The sequence below is a fragment of the Dreissena polymorpha genome, chromosome 7, assembly GCF_020536995.1.
Source record: "Dreissena polymorpha isolate Duluth1 chromosome 7, UMN_Dpol_1.0, whole genome shotgun sequence".
Taxonomy (NCBI): domain Eukaryota; kingdom Metazoa; phylum Mollusca; class Bivalvia; order Myida; family Dreissenidae; genus Dreissena; species Dreissena polymorpha.
Window position 1 is genome coordinate 27134747 of NC_068361.1, and position 21789 is coordinate 27156535.

Consider the following 21789-nt stretch of genomic DNA (forward strand, 5'->3'; position numbering starts at 1 on the left):
AATTGGGTTGCTCTATTTTATTGTATATGCAACATTTTATGAGTATTTTAATTGTCTTTATTTATTATAATAATATTATATTTCCTTTGAATTTAAATAACGATGCGATGCGGTATAAAGTTAATTTACCCTTTTGTGTTTTGTGATTTATTCTGGGCAAAATTTAACAGGGGATTGTCTTTTAACCGGTTTAAACTATTTATGTGCGTTTTGTGCAATTACCGTTTCTAGCCACTGATATTTGGAGTAGGTGTGAATCTTGGATGTGCGGGTTTCGACAGTTGGTTGGACACACTCACCCGTCATTATGGAAAGTGCTCGAGTGCGTGCAGAAAGACAACGCCATGGCACAGGCAGATGTTCACAGGCACCGCTCTGGACAACCCGTAACAAGGAAACGCAAGACCAGCATTGCCCACCAATGCCGCCTCAACTGAATGTGCGAGAAGCTATAAAGCAAGGGGCTTCTTCTATCGGCATTCCCCGAATCCATTGGGAAGTGTGTCTGCTTAGCTTAAGAGTCTGCTGCTTGCATTTTAAGGCGATTTTCGTTTTTAAACATGATAGTGACGTTATGATTTGTTTTAAGGAATTTATGGCATGTTGTACGTTTAATTGTGTTCGCTTATCTTAATATAGTCTGCTGCTGACAGCTTAAGGCGACTTTCTTATTTGAACGTGGCAGTGACCAACTGACGTTGTGATTTGTTTTAAGGAATGTATTATGTATTGTGCTTTATTTGTAATATTAATGGCTAAGTAATTTCCAATTATTGCCAAATGATATTTCTACGTGGACGACCTTTGTCTTAAAATTGTGATAGATACATATACTATTTGACAACAAAATTACAGGACCGAAATTGCATTTTCCTTGCCCAAATATATGTATACGAGATATAATTTGAAAACACCACAATACACGGAGATAGTATTCCTTTTATCGCAATGTCCGTTAGGTATTATTTACATTGACAATTATAGTGATCTCTTTTTTCCAAACGAATTAGCGGATAAGACTACATATTACTTTGTCAATAGCCTCCTTTCAAAGATTTTCGCAGTTAAGTCAAATCACGTCGGTTGTCTTTATTGGTAAAAAACATTAAATGTTTCTAAGCCTTAATTTGGTTGCCTTTGTCCGGTTAACACTTTAATCGGGTCCCGATTATCCTGTTCGACAAATTTACATGGTGCCGATTGTCCGGATATGCAAAAAACACAGGGCGCCGATTGTCCTACAATCGTGGATAATATTGTATAGATGTAAATCCTATTGGGCAACACGCGAACCTTTGCTTGTCGCCTCTGTGCATAGTAAAAACAACATTGTAACATTCCAAGATTATTTGTTCATGACACATTGGCAATGGGAAGCGTAGCTGGGGGAAAAGCCCAAGCTCGTGTGTCTATTCTTTAATGCCATCGTGATAGAATGAAATATAATGTGAACTATAATGCATCAGTGGGACGAAACCTCAAATCCCTCCCTACCTAAATATCAGTGGCAAAAAAACGGTTGTGGCACAAAACATCCATCACTCGTTTAAACAACTCAAAGCTTTGTTTTAACCGTTCCGATGAGATTGCTCCATATTAAATCATTTCATGATTTATTAAAAAGGCGAAGAAAATACTAGAGAATGATAATGAAAACTGCCTTCTTGAGAATGTTTCTTGTGTATCATTATTCCTAGCTACTGTATAACCTATCTATTTTCACGTCAAATCGCATTCGGGTCATTCTGTTTCTTACGGTCCATTTGTGCAGAAGTAAACATCCGGTCAAAATGGCCTACAAAGCCAGGTATTTTATTTTCAGAAACGCCCACTTTTATGAAACATGTCTGTTGAAGCTGTAATACTGTATTGTGCAACATGCTTGCGTATTTTTTAAATAAACTATTTAACTCTTCACAGGTTGCAGGAGTTTTCGGACACATTGGATGCGGAAGTTATCGACCTCAAAAAACTTCGGAAACTTGTTTTCAATGGTATCAGATAACAGAGCTTGTATAATGCATTTTATGTAAAATTAAGGTTTGTTTCATTGTAAATTTAAATCCCTTTTTTGTAGTTTCCATTTTTTAGTACATTGTAAATTTACAGGCTTCCTGAAAAGGCCGGACCGCCGGTCTTGTCCGGCAAAATTCTTTACGATCCGGCGAAGTTTCTTATAACGCTGGTCCTTGTGACAGGACATACAAATTATGACTAAATACTGGAAAGTCTTATACTTGCCAAAAGAACGAAAACACCCCATTAGAATCACTCTTTTTGTGAATTTCAAGCCTTTTTGTCATTAAGAACACTAACGCATCACTAATTCTTAAGAGAGCTCTCCCTTTGAAATATCGTTTTTTCCAAAACGTCAATTTCAATGGTTTGACATATTATCATCTATCCAATTACAATGGTTGTAACAAAAAACTACAAATGAAAAACGTATGTCGTTGCTAAAGTTCTTCAATGGCAACATCAATCGGGTTATGTTATTTTGTTTTGAGTCTGACTAGAATTTAAAACGAGTATATACGATTTTGTCAAATATAAATGAATTTATATAAGATGTGTAAAAAACTTATTATATATATCCCTCAATATAAAATAAAATAAAAGTTCAGAAGAACATGTGTTGAAAAATGCGAAATAAGCCAGATATTTAATTCTGAAATCGAAAACGGCTGTACAGTCGAATTCGCCAGCATGTATATCATTTATGTACCATGTGAATCAAAACTAAGTTTAACGGTTCATTTTAAATTTCTGCAATGATATTTATTCATACAACACACGAACACTAACTCTGGTCCTAATAAAAAGACTAATTCATCGGTTATTGTAGGAAAATATGTTCGTCACAATCGACTCGGGCACTTATTTGTCTTTGCTGCATTTTATGAAATTGGTATTCAATGTATAATTTTTCTTGCCTTTTTTGTGTTATTGTAACATATTTTATCAATATATTATAATTAAACACATATAAAAAATCGTATATACTCGCTTTAAAGCTGTTTTCCATCATACACTGTAATCACTTGAACACGCAAGTGTTTTGTTTTACTTTATCAAGTGTACTTATACACAAGCTTTACATTGCAATAAATATGATGATATATATATTAATTCTTCAGTAATAAACTAACGCTGTTCGGTCAGGTGAATTTTTGTCCGGACAGGCTAACTTTTCCATCAGCCTGTCCAGTTGACAGGCACTTTTTGGGACTTTTCAGGAAGCCTGATTTAAAAAGTATCAGTACATGAAGCAATCGTTGACAGGAACCAGTTATCAGGTTAGTCCATATAAACAGACTCCCAGAGCCATTGATAATTGTTGTTATGACAGCTCTGGGAGTCAATATGCATCCCTTTATAAAACAACAACGGTTATCCGCAGCTGATCAGTGTGCATCACTCAACAGACGTCGTTTGTGACCAATTAAGGAAAGCCATGACTAAACTTCTAAAACACATTACATTTACCTGAATGGCAACCTACTGACATTATCCTTTGTATGCACCATTAAATAACATGACATTGTTTCAATGCACTATTCTTTTTGACATTTTTTAAATGCACTATTCTTTTTGACATTTTCATGCTGAAATTTGGAACAGTGTTAATATTCGAAAAATTGTTATCAACTTAGTCTACATTTAATACAAATAACAATGTGCAAATGATTGGTTTGATGTAACCTAACCTATTGCAACATTTCAAGTCCGCAAAATTACAACAGTGTAACAATATGGATGATAGACTATGAAAGAATAACACAGTAAATACAAGCAATTATTGCTTGCTTGAGTTTAAGCTTTAGACAGGTCAACATTGATAAGTTTTTGCAGTATCAGTGTTGCTTAGCCCTTGCGGTGGTGATCAAATGTTGCACCTTAGGACAATAGACAGCGCATTGCAACTCTAAGCAACCCTTTGGGTTATAAAGCTGAGAGTTGAATTATTGCAACTAGTTATCAACAAGCCACTTAGTTGATGCATTATTTTTTATTTTGATGCTATATACCTTTTGAGTCGTTCATAATTTTCATAAACATGTTACTTACATCTAAGATATTTTATAAATACATGACATTTAATCATTATAAACATATTTATTGACCTTTGGTCTTTAGATTTGTTGCTTTTTTTCAAATGTTTATTGTTAGTAAACATAAAAATAATCAATTGTGTTGATAGTGTCAAACTGCCATCTTGAAAGTAAGCTCCTTCTTGAGTTGTTGATTCTGAATGGCTTATTTCAAGATTTGCATGCTATTAATACTCTTACAGGGATTTCAATTGAAGCAGAATCCTGCGTTTTGATGCAAGCAAATTGCAATTTTCTCATTTTTGACTCTAGCAAAACAATGGCCTCACATCATTTTGACACATTTTTTTTCCATTATTCAACTTTTTAACGCACAAGAAATGATCTTTTATGCTACAAATAATGCTTTTCACCATGATACAATGTACTTATAAATAAGATTTTACAAAATAGTAAACACTCATAAAGGAACAAATTTCAAGATACTTGAGTATTTTGACCCCAAGCATTTTCATTTTGATTCCTAATATTTTGAAGCCTTGGGTCATGTTGACTCCTGGTTTTCAAAATCTACTGAAATCCCTGCTCTTAAGATTGATAAAAAAAAATGCCAACAGACACTGAAGCCTTGGAAATACTCATAAATAAACAATTTTGTGTTACTTAGAAACTATATAAAAGAGGAAATACATGTGATGTTTGTATTTTATTTATGATCAATAACAATGTTTATCTGTTGTTGTTGCATTTTTGATCAGCAAAACAATGGTTTCTTTGTTATTAATTTTTGTTAGAGTGAACTGCATTATTTGTTAAAATTGTTTTAAGTGATTTCATGTGATCTCTTTACCAACTGCTCAAAAAGGAAACACCACTTAACACAAACAAGCCATATACATGGTTCATGAAGTGTCAGGAAAACATCTGGTGTAAAATATACGTTCCTCTCTTCAGCCCCCATGTTTGATGAATGCAAGAAAAATAAAAAATAAGTTGAAATTTATTATATTTTGGGAAATATCCAATCGCAAATATATGGACATTTGCTGTTAAACCTTATTTAGAAGTGTTATACTTAGACAAATTTAAGGTATCTTAATGTTAATGTAATGTCATTAGTATTTTTGGCATTCCACATTGCCTCTTTTGAGCTGCACCCAACCCAGTATCTTTTGTGATCTTTGATCAATTCTAAAGAACACCATACATGTAGGGATCAAAGTGACTTTATTTTTATGTCCCCCAGTCTATACTGGGTAACATATTGTTTTTGCCCTGTCTGTTTGTTTGTTTGTTTGCGTCAAACTTTAACATTGGCCATAACTTTTGCTATTGAAGATAGCAACTTATTATTTGGCATGCATGTGTATCTGCATGGAGCTGCACATTTTGAGTGGTGAAAGGTCAAGGTCATCCTTCAAGGTCAAAGGTCAAATATATGGGGGGAGACATAGTGTTTCAAAAACACATCTTGTTCAACTCTCAAAATAGGAGAGAAGAATTTCATTTTTCATTTTTATGTCCCCCACCTCTATAGTGGGGGACATATTGTTTTTGCCCTGTCTGTTGGTCTATCTGTTGGTTTGTTTGCTCCAACTTTAACATTTTGCCATAAGTTTTGCAATATTTAAGATAGGAACTTCATATTTGGCATGCATGTGTATCTCATGGAGCTGCACATTTTGAGTGGTGAAAGGTCAAGGTCATCCTTCAAGGTCAAAAGATCAACAACAACAAAATTCAAAACGGCGCAGAAGGGGACATAGTGTTTCCGACAAACACATTTCTTGTTTATTACTTGTATATAAATAAACATATAATATTATTCAAAAAGTGACAATTTGCTTTAATTTTGAGTTTAGGTTGTCCTGATTCAGGTTACAGATCAAAATGCTGGAAGGTAAGTGTGTTAACTACCACCTTATTTTATCGCTTAACTCTTTCAGTGCTGGAACCGAATTTTGAAGGCCTTTGCAAACAGTTTGGATCCAGATGAGACGCCACAGAACGTGGCGTCTCATCAGGATCCAAACTGCTTGCTATTCTGATAGTATTCTTTGAAAAAAAATCAAAGAAAATGCTAATTTTAGAAATTCGGCAGACAACATTTTAGCAGAAGACAAATTTCCCAGCATGCAAAGGATTAACATATGTTTGACCATATTGACTTGTCAATAGCCTTACATGCAAAATTCAAGTTGTATACACTAGTTACAAATAATTGATTTAGAAAATTGACACTCCTTGCCATGTCTGAATATCAATTGAGCTGTACTTATTTCATTCACACAAATTGCAGTCATGTTTGCAGTAAATCTTTAATTTTGCTACATGGGCTTTGAAAAATTCAGACTGATTGTGATGTTATATTAAGTTGGTAATAAAAATAGGTATTTTGCACAAAAGCCATGTACTGTTTATTGAATTAAGCTTACATCCCTGATTGAATGTGATGCAATATATAGCATACACATTTAAGTTTTTTTTTCACAAAGTAACACACTTGACTGCATATTGCAAAGCTTATTGCTGATTAATTTTGTAATACATTTGTTATTTTTTTAGCTGCTTCTGAGTTACCTGCCCAGAGAAAGAAAACATTGGAAAACAGAACTTGAAAAACAAAGGTAAAACTTAAAAGAAATATGTTATGAACAATTTAATAAAATAAAATTTCTACATTAATCATGTCAGCATCAATAACATTTCAACGCTTGGCCAAATAAATAACAGGTATAAAAAATGTTATTAATACAGATGAGTTGAAGCAATTAATAGTTATTATGAGCTTCTTACAGTAAAGGTAAACATCACAAACTATTGGAATTCTAATATGAAGAAAAAAGGTTAGAAAGTCATCCTTCAGTTGTAGCATAAGTGTTATAAAAGTTTATAAACATTTTGTGTAGAACTCAGGTAAATAGATTATGCTGTGAAAATGGAAAACTGATGAGTATGATGGTTATATTTAAATGTTAATTTTATTTGCTCAGTTTTTTTTAATCAGAATACAAAATCTGAATTCTACCTTGTAAAGAAATGTAAACTGTGTTGTTGTTGTATCCAATAATGAATTGCATCCTTTTAAAGTAGATGTGTTCTGTATTGAAGGAATACCTACATGCAGTTCATAGATGAGATGATTATAAAACCTGGAAGAGAGGCAACAGAACACGGTGGTCTGGCTGATGTCACACTAGATGACCATGTAAGCAGCACAGGCTTTCACAGTTATTAGTATAACATTATCACAAACATCTATCACCCTTGTTTATTAATCCTTTAACCACTAAGATACGTATTTTTACGCATTTGTAGTCCCTTAAAAATTTAAATTTAATTAAAGACATTTCTTACTAGATGCAAGTTTTAAAGGCTTTATTTTCAACCCTAAGATACTGATGAGCAGCAAACAGCGATTAACTTGCAGTCTGTTCTGGTTTTATGCTGTTTGAAAGTAGCCATTTTCACTTTGCCTCTCATTGGGAAAGGTTTAACTATTGTTTAGGTATTATTAAATATAAAAAAATGATACATTCTTATTACCATCACTCAGATACTTATTTCTTTATGGCAAGAGAATAAGTAGTATCATTTTAGAAATAATAGAAGCTGATTAGAAATGTTAGAAGCAAAGGCTATGTTGGGTATTGGTAGCGCTATCATAGGATCTTGTACAATCTAGGTTTGATTGATGTTACTCGAGCTGTTTGTGGAAACATCTGTTGTGAAGTAACAATTTGAAGTCAATAAACAGTGTTTACCGTAGCAAAATGTAATTTAGCGAAGAATAGGTACAACGTATTCAAATAAATTATTTTTAATGAATACTCTTTAGAAATGTATGAAAATAATTCACAACTATTTTGTTTTTCAGATTATCAGTTCTAATAATCATATAAAAATAAGTTTGAAACTAAAGCAAGCTTCAAAAGCTCTGCATTGTCCATGTTTTTTTTTAATTGTTTTGTTTTTCAAACTGTAGTGCTATGTAGGTCACAGTCCCTTGAGTAACTTTTATATTTGGCAACCGTACAATGACCTTTTTGCAACCAAGAATATTTCATGGGGTTTGTAAAAGTATGTTTGTGTCATTCCTTATTTTATGGGTTTGCATATTAAAATTCTGAATTATCATAATTATATTATAAGAAAGCAAACCCATTGCATACTTAATGTTTGTTGTTGCACACTCCAATGAGTAATTACTTAGGTGCCAGTAGTACCACTTTGGTAGAATCACACCAGTTACTGCACTTGTGCTACTATGAGTGGTAGAATCACACCAGTTACTGCACTTGTGCTACTATGAGTGGTAGAATCACACCAGTTACTGCACTTGTGCTACTATGAGTGGTAGAATCACACCAGTTACTGCACTTGTGCTACTATGAGTGGTAGAATCACACCAGTTACTGCACTTGTGCTACTATGAGTGGTAGAATCACACCAGTTACTGCACTTGTGCTACTATGAGTGGTAGAATCACACCAGTTACTGCACTTGTGCTACTATGAGTGGTAGAATCACACCAGTTACTGCACTTGTGCTACTATGAGTGGTGGAATCACACCAGTTACTGCACTTGTGCTACTATGAGTGGTAGAATCACACCAGTTACTGCACTTGTGCTACTATGAGAGTTAGCGTTAAAACAGAGTGTAAATGGCTTTGTGTGAATGCTGGAGTGAAAAAAAAAGTTCATACTTTGTTCTTACAGATTTTGCTTTGAAGGGAAAACTGTTTGTAGGCTGTTAAAATGAAAGCATTTGTTGGGATCCTCAGTCACTCTTGATAACATGTTGATACACCTTTAAACCTAGTACAAATGACAAGATGTCAAATGACAAGATGTGAAAGTATAATATCTTTTTTGAAATATATTTGCTCTCATTGCAATACATTTGATGGCTAAATTTTGTTTGAAAATAAGGGAGCTCATAACATATTGACTATTTTGACAGTCATTCGCTACAAATAGTGCGAATGAATGATTGCATTCTTTATTGTTTGAAAACATTGAACAAATGTCTTTTATGTCTCATCGGCCACTGAACCTCAACCCTCACTTTGTTTTCTGAATTACAGTTTGCTCCCTTTGTTTTATGAATTGACATTACCTCCCTTTGTCTCTCGTCAGCCACTGAACCCCAACCCGGACAGCGAATGGAGAGCCTACTTCAAGGACAACGAGATGTTGCTGCAGATTGACAAGGACTGCAGGTGAGAGGGCCTGGGGCAAACATTTAAAAAAATCATAAAGGCAATCACAACTTGTTAAATGTAATAGCAAATTTCAGTTGATCGTAACAGTCAACAAAATAAGGCATTTTGCCAACCCAATTCAGCCCTTAAAGGGACAGTCAACCAGATTGAGGGAAAAAAAAGTTCTAAAATACCGTCATTAAATGCTTTATATTGATACATTTTAACATTGGATCTAAAAATCTCCAGTAAAAAATAAAGAATAAAAGTTAAAAAATATAACCCGCAACAGTGCTTGAACCACTGACCCCTTGAGTCCTGTATTAAAAAGTCACCCATTTAGACCACTCTGCGATCCTTCTTCACACATTGAATGATGTATTTTATACTTTATATAAGCAAACCTCGTAGTTTCACAAAATATAACGACAACGTCAGAACTCTCAAAATTACCTGGTAGACATACTCAGTAAAATTTTATTACCGATTATATACTGAAAATATGAAAACTTAACAACATTTTTCAAGTACTGTAATACACCAGTGGTGATATTATAATCAATATAAACTAATAATTGTAAAAAAAATACGGTATTTTAGAACTTTTCTTTTTTCGGGATATATAGCAATCTGGTTGTCCATCCCTTTAAATGTCTTTAAATTCTTACTTTAGAGCAAACAAGAGATGTGTTTGTCAGAAACACAATGCCCCCTAATGCGCCGCTTTGAATTATTTTTTTACTTTTGACCTTGAAGGATGACCTTGACCTTTCACCACTCAAAGTGTGCAGGTCCATGAGATACACATGCATGCCAAAAATCAATTGAAGTTGCTATCATCAATATTGCAAAAGTTATACCAAGGTTAAAGTTTTGGTTAAAGTTTTGGGACACACACACACACAGACACATACAATGACAGACAGGCCAAAAACAATATACCCCCCAATCATTTGATCCTGGGGCATAACAAAATTAATTAAGTCTGCCTGTAAAATTAAAATTTCTAAGCAAGCCAGGTTCACGGATTCAGGTCGATTGTCATAGCTCCATATTTTAAATTGAAACGATGCAGCAATCTGTCTAAAAGTTATAATAATCACAGTCTAAACAGCCCTTTAAATGATTAACACACAATCTAGCTGCACCCTGGTAAACATTAACTTCTCTTCTGTCTTGAATTTATACATATATTTGGTTCTCAAACAATTAATAGAGACATTACAGCAGTTGGCATTTACTACCTAAACAAATAATACAACCACAGTTAGTGTGATATACCGGGATGTCCTTATGGCATTATTTCGTACTTGAGTGGTTTCATAATCATTATAGTAATTGTTAATATGGTCAGCACAATTTAAATTCTGTTTTCCCCAAGAAGCTTCCGCATCCTAGTTGACATCACGCACCCCACCCCATCACATTTTTAATGTAACTGAGAACATGTTCACACACCAATCATGGCTTTTTTCCCTTGAAAATTAATGTTCAAGCATTATTTGGTGCTTTATTTAAGTCCAATTAAAATGGGTTTTTTATGTACTGATATATATGAAAGAACACGAAATAATTGGCCTTCTATTAAACATCTCCTTGGTTAAATCTAATGCCCCATGTGGTGTTTATTAGGGAATATAAGGTAAACAAATAAATTATAGAATATTGACTGATACGTTATTTTAAAGTGATACTTGCAGTTTGTGAAGGATTTATTTGGTGTCAGCTCTGAATAAACTTATTTGTATTGTATGTTGTTTTGCTTATTGTGTAAAATTACTGATCAAAAGCAAGATTTTGTTGTTCTTTCAGACGTCTGTGCCCAGACTTTAACTTTTTCCAGTGTGCTTCTAAACATCCGTGCAGTCGACTGTGTGGCAAGAATAGTTTTGAGACTCTGCGGAAACGGGTGGAACAGACTGTGTTACAGTCCGAGTCCGTCTCTAGAAACAGATTAGGCATAACAAACGTATGTTAAGTATAGCATGACAACTTTTAACTCAAGTCACACTTGTTGTTGTTTACAGAAATAATGACTCAAATTATTATCGCTTTGCTACCAATATACAAGTGTAGCATAAAAACAATGACAATTTGATAATGCACATATAGTTATATCATCAGCATGTTTTCAATTTAAATACATATTCTCATATAATATTAAAAATGAACTAAAAGCACATACTACTTTATCCACATATGTCGGTAGACTATGAAAACAGACTCCTAGAACCTTTGATAATTTTTGCTATGGCGGCTCTGGGTTATAAAGCTGAGAGTTTAATTATTGCAACTACAGATGTCGGCCGTTAAACGTAAGAGCAGCAGTGAGTTTGTTCCCCTGCCTGACGGTCAGGAGGCCCATTGGGAGGTGTGTGAGCGCATACTGTTCGTGTTTGCCAAGCTCAACACAGGCCTCGGATATATACAGGTGAATTTACTGTAATTCTTTTTCACATTGTAAAATCCCATATATCCAATCCTCATGATTTAAATGTGCTGTTACATTCGATAAACTTACTACCCCAATTGGTTTTTTTTTTTAAATATTCCTCGCATGTTGGCTTAGGATTGTTGCAATATACATATATATATAAGCGAATAAAAAATTACGTTGTGTGTATTTATTTATAATTGTATTTAATTATTGTCAAATTATTTGAAGTTGATATTTACATTTGATTCTCTCAAACACATATAACAAAATGCAATTTTAGAAAATCTGTCTTTTGAACATGTTCATGTCTCTTATAAAAACTAAATATTTGCAAATATGCTTATCAAAACTTCCGAAACATGTTATGGCTTTGGTTCAGACCAGTTTCATAAGTTTTTTAAGCCTTGACTGTTATTCTTGTCCCACTTATCCATTATTTTCCTCCTTACGTCACTAAGCCTTCCATATTAGAAAGGTATGTAAGCCGCACATCTCAGACAAGCTTGATCATCTGACAGATTGAATGTGTTATTACTGTTGGTGAACCTGTAATTTGCGTTTTTTGTTCACCAGAACATGCTGATGGTGCGATAGTGTGGTCGTCTTTTGTGTGTTGTTCATCGTCCCTTGTTTATTGCATGTATCAACATTTTACATTGTTAACACTCTAGAGGCAACATTTATGGCCAATCTTCATGAATCTTGGTCTTAATATTTATCCCAATTGTATTTCAGCCGAGTTTGATAATGGATCAAGTTGAGGTCACTAAGTAAGATTAAAGAAAGAGCTTTTGAACACTATTGAAGGCACATTTTGTTGAAATCGTCATGAAACATGCTTAGAGCAAATGTTTCCATTCTGTTGCGAGTAGGGGAAAGTGGGGAGGGATAAGGCAGTTTTCCATGTATGGCTGTAGTGAATCCTTGTGAACACTCTAATTTAAGTCACATTTTTGCCAAAACATCATGAAACTTGCTCAGAAGAATTGTGAACATTCAAGAATTGAGATGTTTGGCCTAATCTTATAGAAACTTCTTCAGAACATTTGTTCTTTTCAGCATGGAGGTGGGGGAGTTTTCTTTTTTGGCTGTTGCAAAATCTTGTGAAAGAAGTCACATTTTTTTGTCCAAAGATTGACCTTGAGTCAAGTTGGCACTGGTCAGTAACTATAATGCAATAGGCCTTTGTAGTCAGTACTATCAGTATTTCTTGAGTAATTCAGTTGTATGGTTCAACTTTTTTCAAGATTTCTTGTACATAACAATCTTATTTCAGGGGATGAACGAAATTCTTGGTCCAATATACTACACATTTGCTACAGATCCAGATACTGAGTGTGAAGGTACTTAGGGTTGTCTAAGAAAGTAAAACACTGTTATTGCTTAAGCCAAATACTTTAAATTAACATGTACAATAGTATATGCTTAATTGTTACCACAAGTCTATTTGGTCATGTATATTGAAGAAAATTTATTTTACAATTTAAATTTCACTGACCAAACCTTTGGTCATTATATAAGGTCACTGACTAAGACCTGGGTCATTAAGTAAGATCAATAACCAAGAACTAGGTCATTATACAAGGTCACTGACCAAGACTTGGGTAATTATCTAGAGTCACCTACCCAGACCCAGGTCATTAGGTAAAGTCACTGACCAATAACGACTCATTATACAAGGTCACTGGCCAAATCCTGGGTCATTATGTAAGGTCACTTATCAAGTACTAGGTCATTATACAAGGTCACTGGCCAAGAGCCGGGTCCTTAAGTAAGGTCAATGACCAAAACATAGGTCATTATACAAGGTCACCTTCAAAAACCTGGTCAGAGACCAAGACCTTGGTCATTGTGCAAGGTCACTTACAAAGACCTGGGTCCTTATTAAAGGTCAGTCACCAATACCTGGGTCATTGTGTAAGATCACTGATCAAGACCCGTTACAAGGTACTCTGACTTGTAAACGCTTTAGCAAAATTATGCCCCGTATTAAAATTGATAGAAAATTAAAGTTTATGTTTTCATGCATGTAAATTTTTTCAATGGATCAGCCATCATACATTGTTCTGCATATGTTCTTTAGAAAGCTCTTGTTCATGATTCCTTTAAATCTTTCAGAGTTTGCAGAGGCAGATAGTTTCTTTTGTTTCACAACACTGATGTCAGAGATTCGTGATAACTTCATTAAAACCCTTGACGATTCCCAGTGTGGCATTGGTAACTTAATTTTTATGTCCCCACCTCTATAGTGGGGGACATATTGTTATTGCCCTGTCTGTTGGTTTGTGTGTTTGTTTGCTCCAACTTTAACATTTTGCCATAACTTTTGCAATATTGAAGATAGCAACTTCATATTTGGCATGCATGTGTATCTCATGGAGCTGCACATTTTGAATGGTGAAAGGTCAAGGTCATCCTTCAAGGTCAAAGGTCAAAAAAACAAATACAAGGGAAGTAATATGCTTTTAAGGGAGATAATTATCTGAACCTGCTTAATGATAAAAAATTAATAAAATCAAAGCGGCGCAGTAGGGCACATAGTGTTTTTGACAAACACATTTCTTGTTATTTATTGGTTGTTGACGTATTAGTGCATGCTGATCTTTGCAAGCAGTGTGTGTGTGTTAATGGTATTTGTGAACAAAATAATTTGATGCAACTTAGGAACCTCATACAAACCATACAATAGAGATTTGTTTCCTGGCTCTGCCACATAACTTGTTACAGGTTATCGTCATGTTCTCCCTGTTTCTGGTAAGGCACTTATCAGCAACTAGCATGAGTGTTTGCTATTAGTACATACAAAACTAGTATATCCATGAAAAATATGTGATTCACTGACTATCATGATATGACTAAAACATCATTGAATACAGTGAAAAAATCCATAAAACAAAAGAAATGAGCCTCTCTCTGGAAAAAAAAAATTAATTCATGTGCGTATAGATTAGCCAGTGCAGTCAGCACAGACTAATCAGGAACAGTTCTTTACACTTTTATGTTTGTTTTCGTTTAATAGAAGTCTCTTCTCTACTAAAATCCAGTTAAGGCGGTAAATGTTGTCCCTGATTAGCCTGCGCAAACTGCACAGGATAATAATTTACGCACATGCGTTGAGCCCGGTTTCCACAGATATGAGACCCCAATGCTTTTGTAGGAGGCCTGATGGACCAGCTGATGTCGCAACTAAAGGAGCAGGACCCCACGCTGTGGCACAAGCTTCAAGAGCAGGACCTTAAACCACAGTTCTATGCCTTCAGATGGCTCACACTTATGTTGTCTCAGGAATTTCCCCTTCCAGGTAAATTGGTGTGCTTAAGATCTTCGTGAGAGCATTTGTCCTAATGATATATCGATCCAATTTAAAACTGGGTCAAAAGCTAGGTCACTCGGTCAAATTAAGAAAAACCTGGGGGACCTTTTAGAAGCCACATTTTTTGTCCAATCTTCATGAAACCTGGTCAGAAGAATTGTGCTAATGATATCTCGACTGAGCTCAAAACTGGGTGATGAAGGGTTAAAAACTGGTAAAATTAAAGAAAAAGCATGTGAACACTCTAGGGGCCACATTTAGTGGCCAATATTCATGAAACCTGTTAAGAACATTTTCCCAAAATGTAAAGGTGGGTCTGGTTAGATAAAAAACTAGGTCACTTTGTCAATTAAAGTAAACAATTGTGAACTATAGAGGCCACATTTCTGGACCAATCATTAAGGAATTTACTCCAAAAAATTGACCCAACACTATCTGAGCTGAGTTTGAAACTTGGTCTTGTAAGGGGAAAAGAATCTCACAAGGTAAAATAAAAGAAAAAGCTTGTGAACACTTATGCAACCACATTTATTGACCAATCGTCGTGAAACCTTTTGAGAACATATTCCCAAATGTAATATTTGCCAAGTTTAAGGCCGGGTCATGTTAGATCATAAACTAGGTTTGAATACTCTAGAGGCCACATTTTTGTCCTAAAATCATAAAAATCAATGATATATGGGTCAAGTTCGAAACTGGGTCACTTGATATCAAAAAACTAAAAAATATCAAAATTCATTGGTACAAATTTGTTATAATGATATCTTGGAAGTGTATAATGATATCTTGGAAGTGTTTTAAAATAGGTTTTAAAGCATAGCCAAAACTGAACATAACAGTTCAGTTTCTTCCATTGTCGGGTGAGCGACATAGGACCCTTGGTCCCTTGTTTTTTGGTGTTAAATGATGTGATGGTACTTATTTTAATTATAAATAGTTGGATATTTTACACTACCCAGGTATTCGTTTTTTAAAAAGATAGCAAGTTTTAGTTTTTGATGCATGTTAAATTTTGCTTTGAGTATTAATACAAACATGCTTTCCAGATGTGATACGAATATGGGACTCACTGTTCTCCCAAGAAAAATGCAGTACATTCCTTATTAAAGTGGCGTGTGCAATGTTGTTGTAAGTATATGGCTCCTGTTTGATACAATTTGTACTTACTGTTATGGTACTGGGTGTTTTGATGCCTGGGCGTCTAGTGATGCAGATTACATATACATAAGTTGAGTCTGCCCATTCATTTTTCCATCGTGTCCATCAATCCCCGCTAGGTTTACCCCAAATGGCAGTCTTTTTCAAAGATAAATAATTCTTCCTACATAGATTTGATTATTGCATGGATGTTGTATTTGCACACTATGAACACACTCTTATCATCCTTACCTCATTTTCAACTATTCAAGACCTGCTTTAGGACCAAAGGCTTATATCTCAAAGACTTGACCATTTGCATAATATCAGTACTGCGTACTTAAATGTTTTGATACTCAGCAAACTCACAACACCTACTCTTATTTTCTTCTTAACATGGACCTTATTATCCCCCGCCATAAGCCGAGGGATATTATTTTGGCGTTGTCCGTCCATCCGTCTGTCCGTCCGTCCTTCTGTCCATCCGTCTTTGCATCCTTCCGTCCGTCCATCTGTCCGGCACTTTTGTGTCCGGAGCCATATCTTGAAAGTGCTTTGGCGGATTTCATGGAAACTTGGTATGAGTATAAATATGGATGAGAGGATGATGAACGCCAAATGGCATTGTACACCATCTGTTAATAACGGAGTTATGGCCCTTTGTATCTTGAAAAAATGCTTTTTTGTGTCCGGAGCCATATCTTGGAAGTGCTTTGGCGGATTTCATTGAAACTTGGTATGAGTATATATATGGATAAGAGGATGATGCACGCCAAATGGCATTGTACACCATTGGATAATAACGGAGTTATGGCCCTTTGTATCTTGAAAAAATGCTTTTTTGTGTGTCCGGAGCCATGTCTTGGAAGTGCTTTGATGGATTTCATTGAAACTTGGTATGAGTATATAAATGGATAAGAGGATGATGCACGTTGGTGTTGTCCATCCGTCCAGAAATATTTGTGTCCAAAAATATATTGGCGGGGGATATCAATTCAATGAATTTGCTTGTTTTGTTCATAGTCTTATTCCAATCAACCAATCAATATTAATATTGATTAGGCTGCAACTAGGTGCATCAGCATTTAGAGAATGCTGCATATTGTTTTCTCTTTTAGTAGGAGCCTAATATAGGCTCTTTTCTCCAAGAAAAAGTTTTAAAATAATAAAATTGTCCCCAAATGTTATTATAAGCCTAAACAATATATTCACCACTCTCACTTTTTTTATTTCCCGAAATGGAAGGCTAGGCTTTTTCCCAAATCAAGAAAAAAGCCCTGTGGTATTAACAAGAAAATACTTTTTGTAATCATTAATAGTACATTACCAGGTAGTTCTATTTTATTACTTGTGGATTCTATATATATGTTAGTCATTATGTAATCTTTTCTTGCCTACCTATGAGTTTACATGACTCTATATACTGAATGAAAACAATTTCAACACAAGTGAAGCTCTTTACTAAACTTAAATGTTTAAAAAAGGCATAATAATTAACATATTTGATATTTTCTTATAAACAGGCCAATTCGAAAAAGGGACCCTAGCAACCCTGATGTGTTCATATCTTTACTATTGATCTGTTCAGTTATCATTTTGACAACAAAACTTTAAACTTGTGAAATAATTTATATATAAATCCTTAAAAAAATATTTAAGACTAATAAACATAAACAAAATTGTATGCATTTACACAGCATAATTAGCAAATTTGGGTTACTTTGTTCAAATTTATTATTTTTGAAACCCAATCTTACAATCAAGCATTTTTAACTAACAACCTATGTATGTGTTATATAATTTTGAAAACAAACATTAATATATAAGTTTTATCAATAATATAAAACTAATAATATGTCCTATTTCCAAATTACGGAGTTTGTTAAATCTATAGTAATGGATGACACTATAGGAAAGAAGGAGACTTAATTTTAAGCTCACCGAGCACGAAGCTATTTTGTCAACCTTTTCTGTTGTCATGTCATGTATGGTGCATTATCAACTTAAGCTTGTTACCTCTAGCTTGTTACCTCTCTAGAAGCCATATTTTTCATACAATCTGTATAACCTGGTCAGAATATTTATCTTCACAATATCTAGGTTGGGATCCACAGGCATCCACAAAACTAGGTCACCAAGTCAAATCTTAGAAAAACTTGTTATCACTCTTAAAGCCAGATTTGTGTACTAAATCTTGATGAAACTTAGTCAGAATGTTTTTCTGGCGATATCTTTGCCAAGTTTGAATCTGGTTCATGTTCATCCAAAAACTAGGTCATTAGATCAAATATTTGGAAAACCTTATTACCTTTCTAGAGGCAACATTTATGACTCAATTTTTATGAAACTCTGTCAGAATCTTAATTATATCTGAACATATCTTCAATTATTGGTTATAGGCATCCAAATATTAGGTCACAAGGACCAAAAGTAGAGACCTTTTTGCCACTCGAGAGGCCACATTTATGACTCAATCTTTCAATCTTGATGAAATTCTCAATCTTTATGGCACTCTGGTCAAAATGATTATTTGGCATTATTTATGCCATGTTTAATCTGGTACAAATGGGGTAAATAACTAGATCACCAGGTCAATGTTCAACAATGAGTGTACTGTTAACACAGGTTGGCACTTAAGGGCTATCATGGCCCTGTTTGGTATTTCTATGTTCTTGTATAGCATTCCACCAATATAAATAACTTTGTTTATCATAAAACTATCATGTTAAAGTAAATGTGTTGAATTATGTTTCAGATTATTGAAAGATGATTTATTACGTGGAGATTTTCCAAGCAATATGAAACTTGTACAGGTATGAATATGCAAACAATTTTGACTTTTCAGTTGTTAAATATGACACCAACAGCATGTTAGGTTGTTAAAATGTCAATTAGTAGCTAAAACAGTTGGTCAAACATTAGAAAAAAATTACTATTGTTATTTAAAATAAATCATGCCTGGTTATGTAAAAATCAAAATGACTTTTGGTGATGGTTGTTGTAAAATGTAAGTAAATTAATGTTGTTTGTACCATTATGCTATGTACATCTCCTCAGGGTTCCATAGGGATATGTGTATGATTAGCAAATGCTTATTCTTAAGTAATACCTGACAGGTGGTATTTGATAATTAAAAGGCATGGATAATATCTAAATTGTTAATTAAGATAATTAAATATAAATATTATATTGGCAAATTCTACATAGTCCCATCTTTGTGAATCTGAAGTTGGTGTGAATGTTGATTTTCAGAACTTCCCCTATTCAACCTTTGATGTGCAAAAAGTGCTCAAGAAGGCCGTGGAGATTTCAAGGTGATTAGGGAATCATTGTGTGTCATAAGCCCAGTATCATGGACATTCTCAATTGTTTAGCTCAACTCTAAAGATGAGTTTTGAGTTTTCACTGAGCTAAGTATTGAAAATGTTGATGAGTGCACTAAAAATCTCAGCTATTAGAATATGCGCATATTCAGCCTAAAACTCAGATTTGAGTCAGACTCAAAACTCAGAAAAAAATCTCTGAGCACAAAATTGAGCATCTGTGGTCTTTAGCCCTGTCATATTAAAGATCTTACAACAAATTAAACTTACCGCTGACTTTTAAGCTCTTATCATAAACGCATTTGTGATCTTATTACTACAAAAATTGCATGGCTACTTAAAGTTTTTGTACAATATCAGATAAGACAGGCTAAATATGCAATAAGTATTGCATTCCCAGAAAATAATTTTTTAAATATGGCTTCTAAAGCTACTATGCAACTGGAATTAAGATATTATTATCTTTTTATATTTTATCTTTTGTCTATATGTGGATTAATAAAAGGATAAACTAAGTTTGAACTAATGTTCTGTAATTAGAGAAAAATAAAAAGAAGAAATAGAATCGTTTTATTCCTCCGTTTGTTACAAGTAGAAATCTATTGCTATCTGACTAGTTTACGTTTTTAAGTAAAACAGTTATTAATAGTAGCGTGTAACCGAACCATGCGAATTCCAGAATGTTTTATTTTTACAGAATCAAAGAAGTCTTCTGTCAAATGTTTATTTCGAATTATCGTTAATCTGAAGTTTTTAACGCTCCCGACGACTTCAAAATAACGGTGTTGAAGTGTATGTAGTTTAGAGTTCATTTGCATTACATCGTTTTTCAGATGATTGCTCTTGCAGTCTGTGTGTGTAAGGATGTGTGTGGCTCATCGTCATGTTGTTGAAGCAAGTTATCAGAAAGATTGCTCATTACGGGCCATTAGACTCATGTGAAACACAATCGAAACTTTAAACAATATATATCATGTCTTTTTTGTTGCAAATGATCATATCAGATTTGAATAGTTATTTTTTTCATTCGTTGATATTAATTGTAAGATTTGCAATAATTATCAGGCATAGCCATACTTCTTGTGCTCTGTTACTGCTTATCATGGTGAGACTGACAATTCTCAAATTGAATTGCTAGCCAACGATTGTAGTTATAATGAGTGTGCCAGTTTTCTTAGTATTATGTTTGCTTACAATATGTTCATTTTATGTAATTCCTTGAACAATAAGTTGCATTATCTTAATACATCATTAATTGAAAAGTAAGCAGTATTTTGTTAAGTTTATTTGCTGTTTATAAGATTGTACAGATTAGTTTGTGTATTATAACCAAAATATGGTTATCTGTGATTAACATAAACTTTTTTATTTACTGGCAATTAAAACCCAGTGTAAAAGTATCTCTGTTGAAAAGCTGTTCTGTTTTAAACAGTTTTCATACATTCATATGGACGGCTGTAAATTAAAAATTACACATCTTTATTTTGTAAAATATTTAAAAGGGTTTTTATATCACTTCTCTTCTTGTTATTTACGTCTTTAAAGTCCTTAGTTGAAATTGTACATGTTAAATGTTATTCAAGAATGTTTGGGGGCTATATTGTGCAATATTAATTCATGTAAAGTGAAAAACGATTGAGGTTCAAAGGTACAGTAAATTGTGTACAACAAAAAGCTAACATAATATATTATGCACAGTATACAGTTAAGTATACTGTATTAAGTATAATGCTGTGATACAGGAATATTTGCCAGTAGATCCATGAGAGATGTTGCAACTGCTATCCATGAAAAATACGATTTGTGATGGATTTTTGTGCACAATTTAATGTGAATCATTAATGTATGTGTAGAGTTTAAAATTTTAGTGTTTTTTCCAAAGATAACGCTGGAAGATCTTTTATAGCTCGCAATATTAATCAGAACTCTAGTGTAAATAACACTCATGAATAGTCTCTTTGTTTATCTATTTAACCTGATTCAAGTTACATTCATCATCCGTACTTTATTTTGTGTATGCATAAAGGTCAGTGTCAGATTTAACTCAAAGTTAGACCAAGGCTAAAACTGGCCGAGCAAAGCTTTTATAGAAAATTGCCATTGTTATCATTCAACCTGCGCTCTTTCTATTGCTTGCAATCAGAGCTCCAGATAAGGATTTAGTTGAAAGGGTATGTTACCCCCTGATATTATTTTTAAAGCGTATTTTAATCCTTTGTTTCAGCCATAAAGGGTACTTAGGAATATTGAGGGGTATTTTTCTATTTCCACAGATAACTTACATATTACATGGCGCGTTTAATCTAGAAATATTATTTGTTA

General features: G+C 33.9%; 1 protein-coding gene across 1 annotated transcript; it reads left to right on the top strand.

Annotated features, from left to right (window-relative positions):
• The first annotated feature begins 1743 nt into the window (after positions 1-1743).
• LOC127838860 (TBC1 domain family member 13-like) lies at positions 1744-20733 on the top strand. Its single transcript, XM_052366877.1, has 15 exons — positions 1744-1807; positions 1921-1994; positions 5915-5952; positions 6618-6679; positions 7164-7260; positions 9193-9275; positions 11070-11226; positions 11557-11688; positions 12971-13037; positions 13813-13911; positions 14852-14995; positions 16054-16135; positions 18900-18957; positions 19397-19458; positions 20301-20733. The coding sequence occupies exons 1-15, from the start codon at positions 1791-1793 to the stop codon at positions 20302-20304; spliced, it is 1176 nt and encodes a 391-aa protein (XP_052222837.1). The 5' UTR covers positions 1744-1790; the 3' UTR covers positions 20305-20733.
• The last annotated feature ends 1056 nt before the right edge of the window (positions 20734-21789 follow it).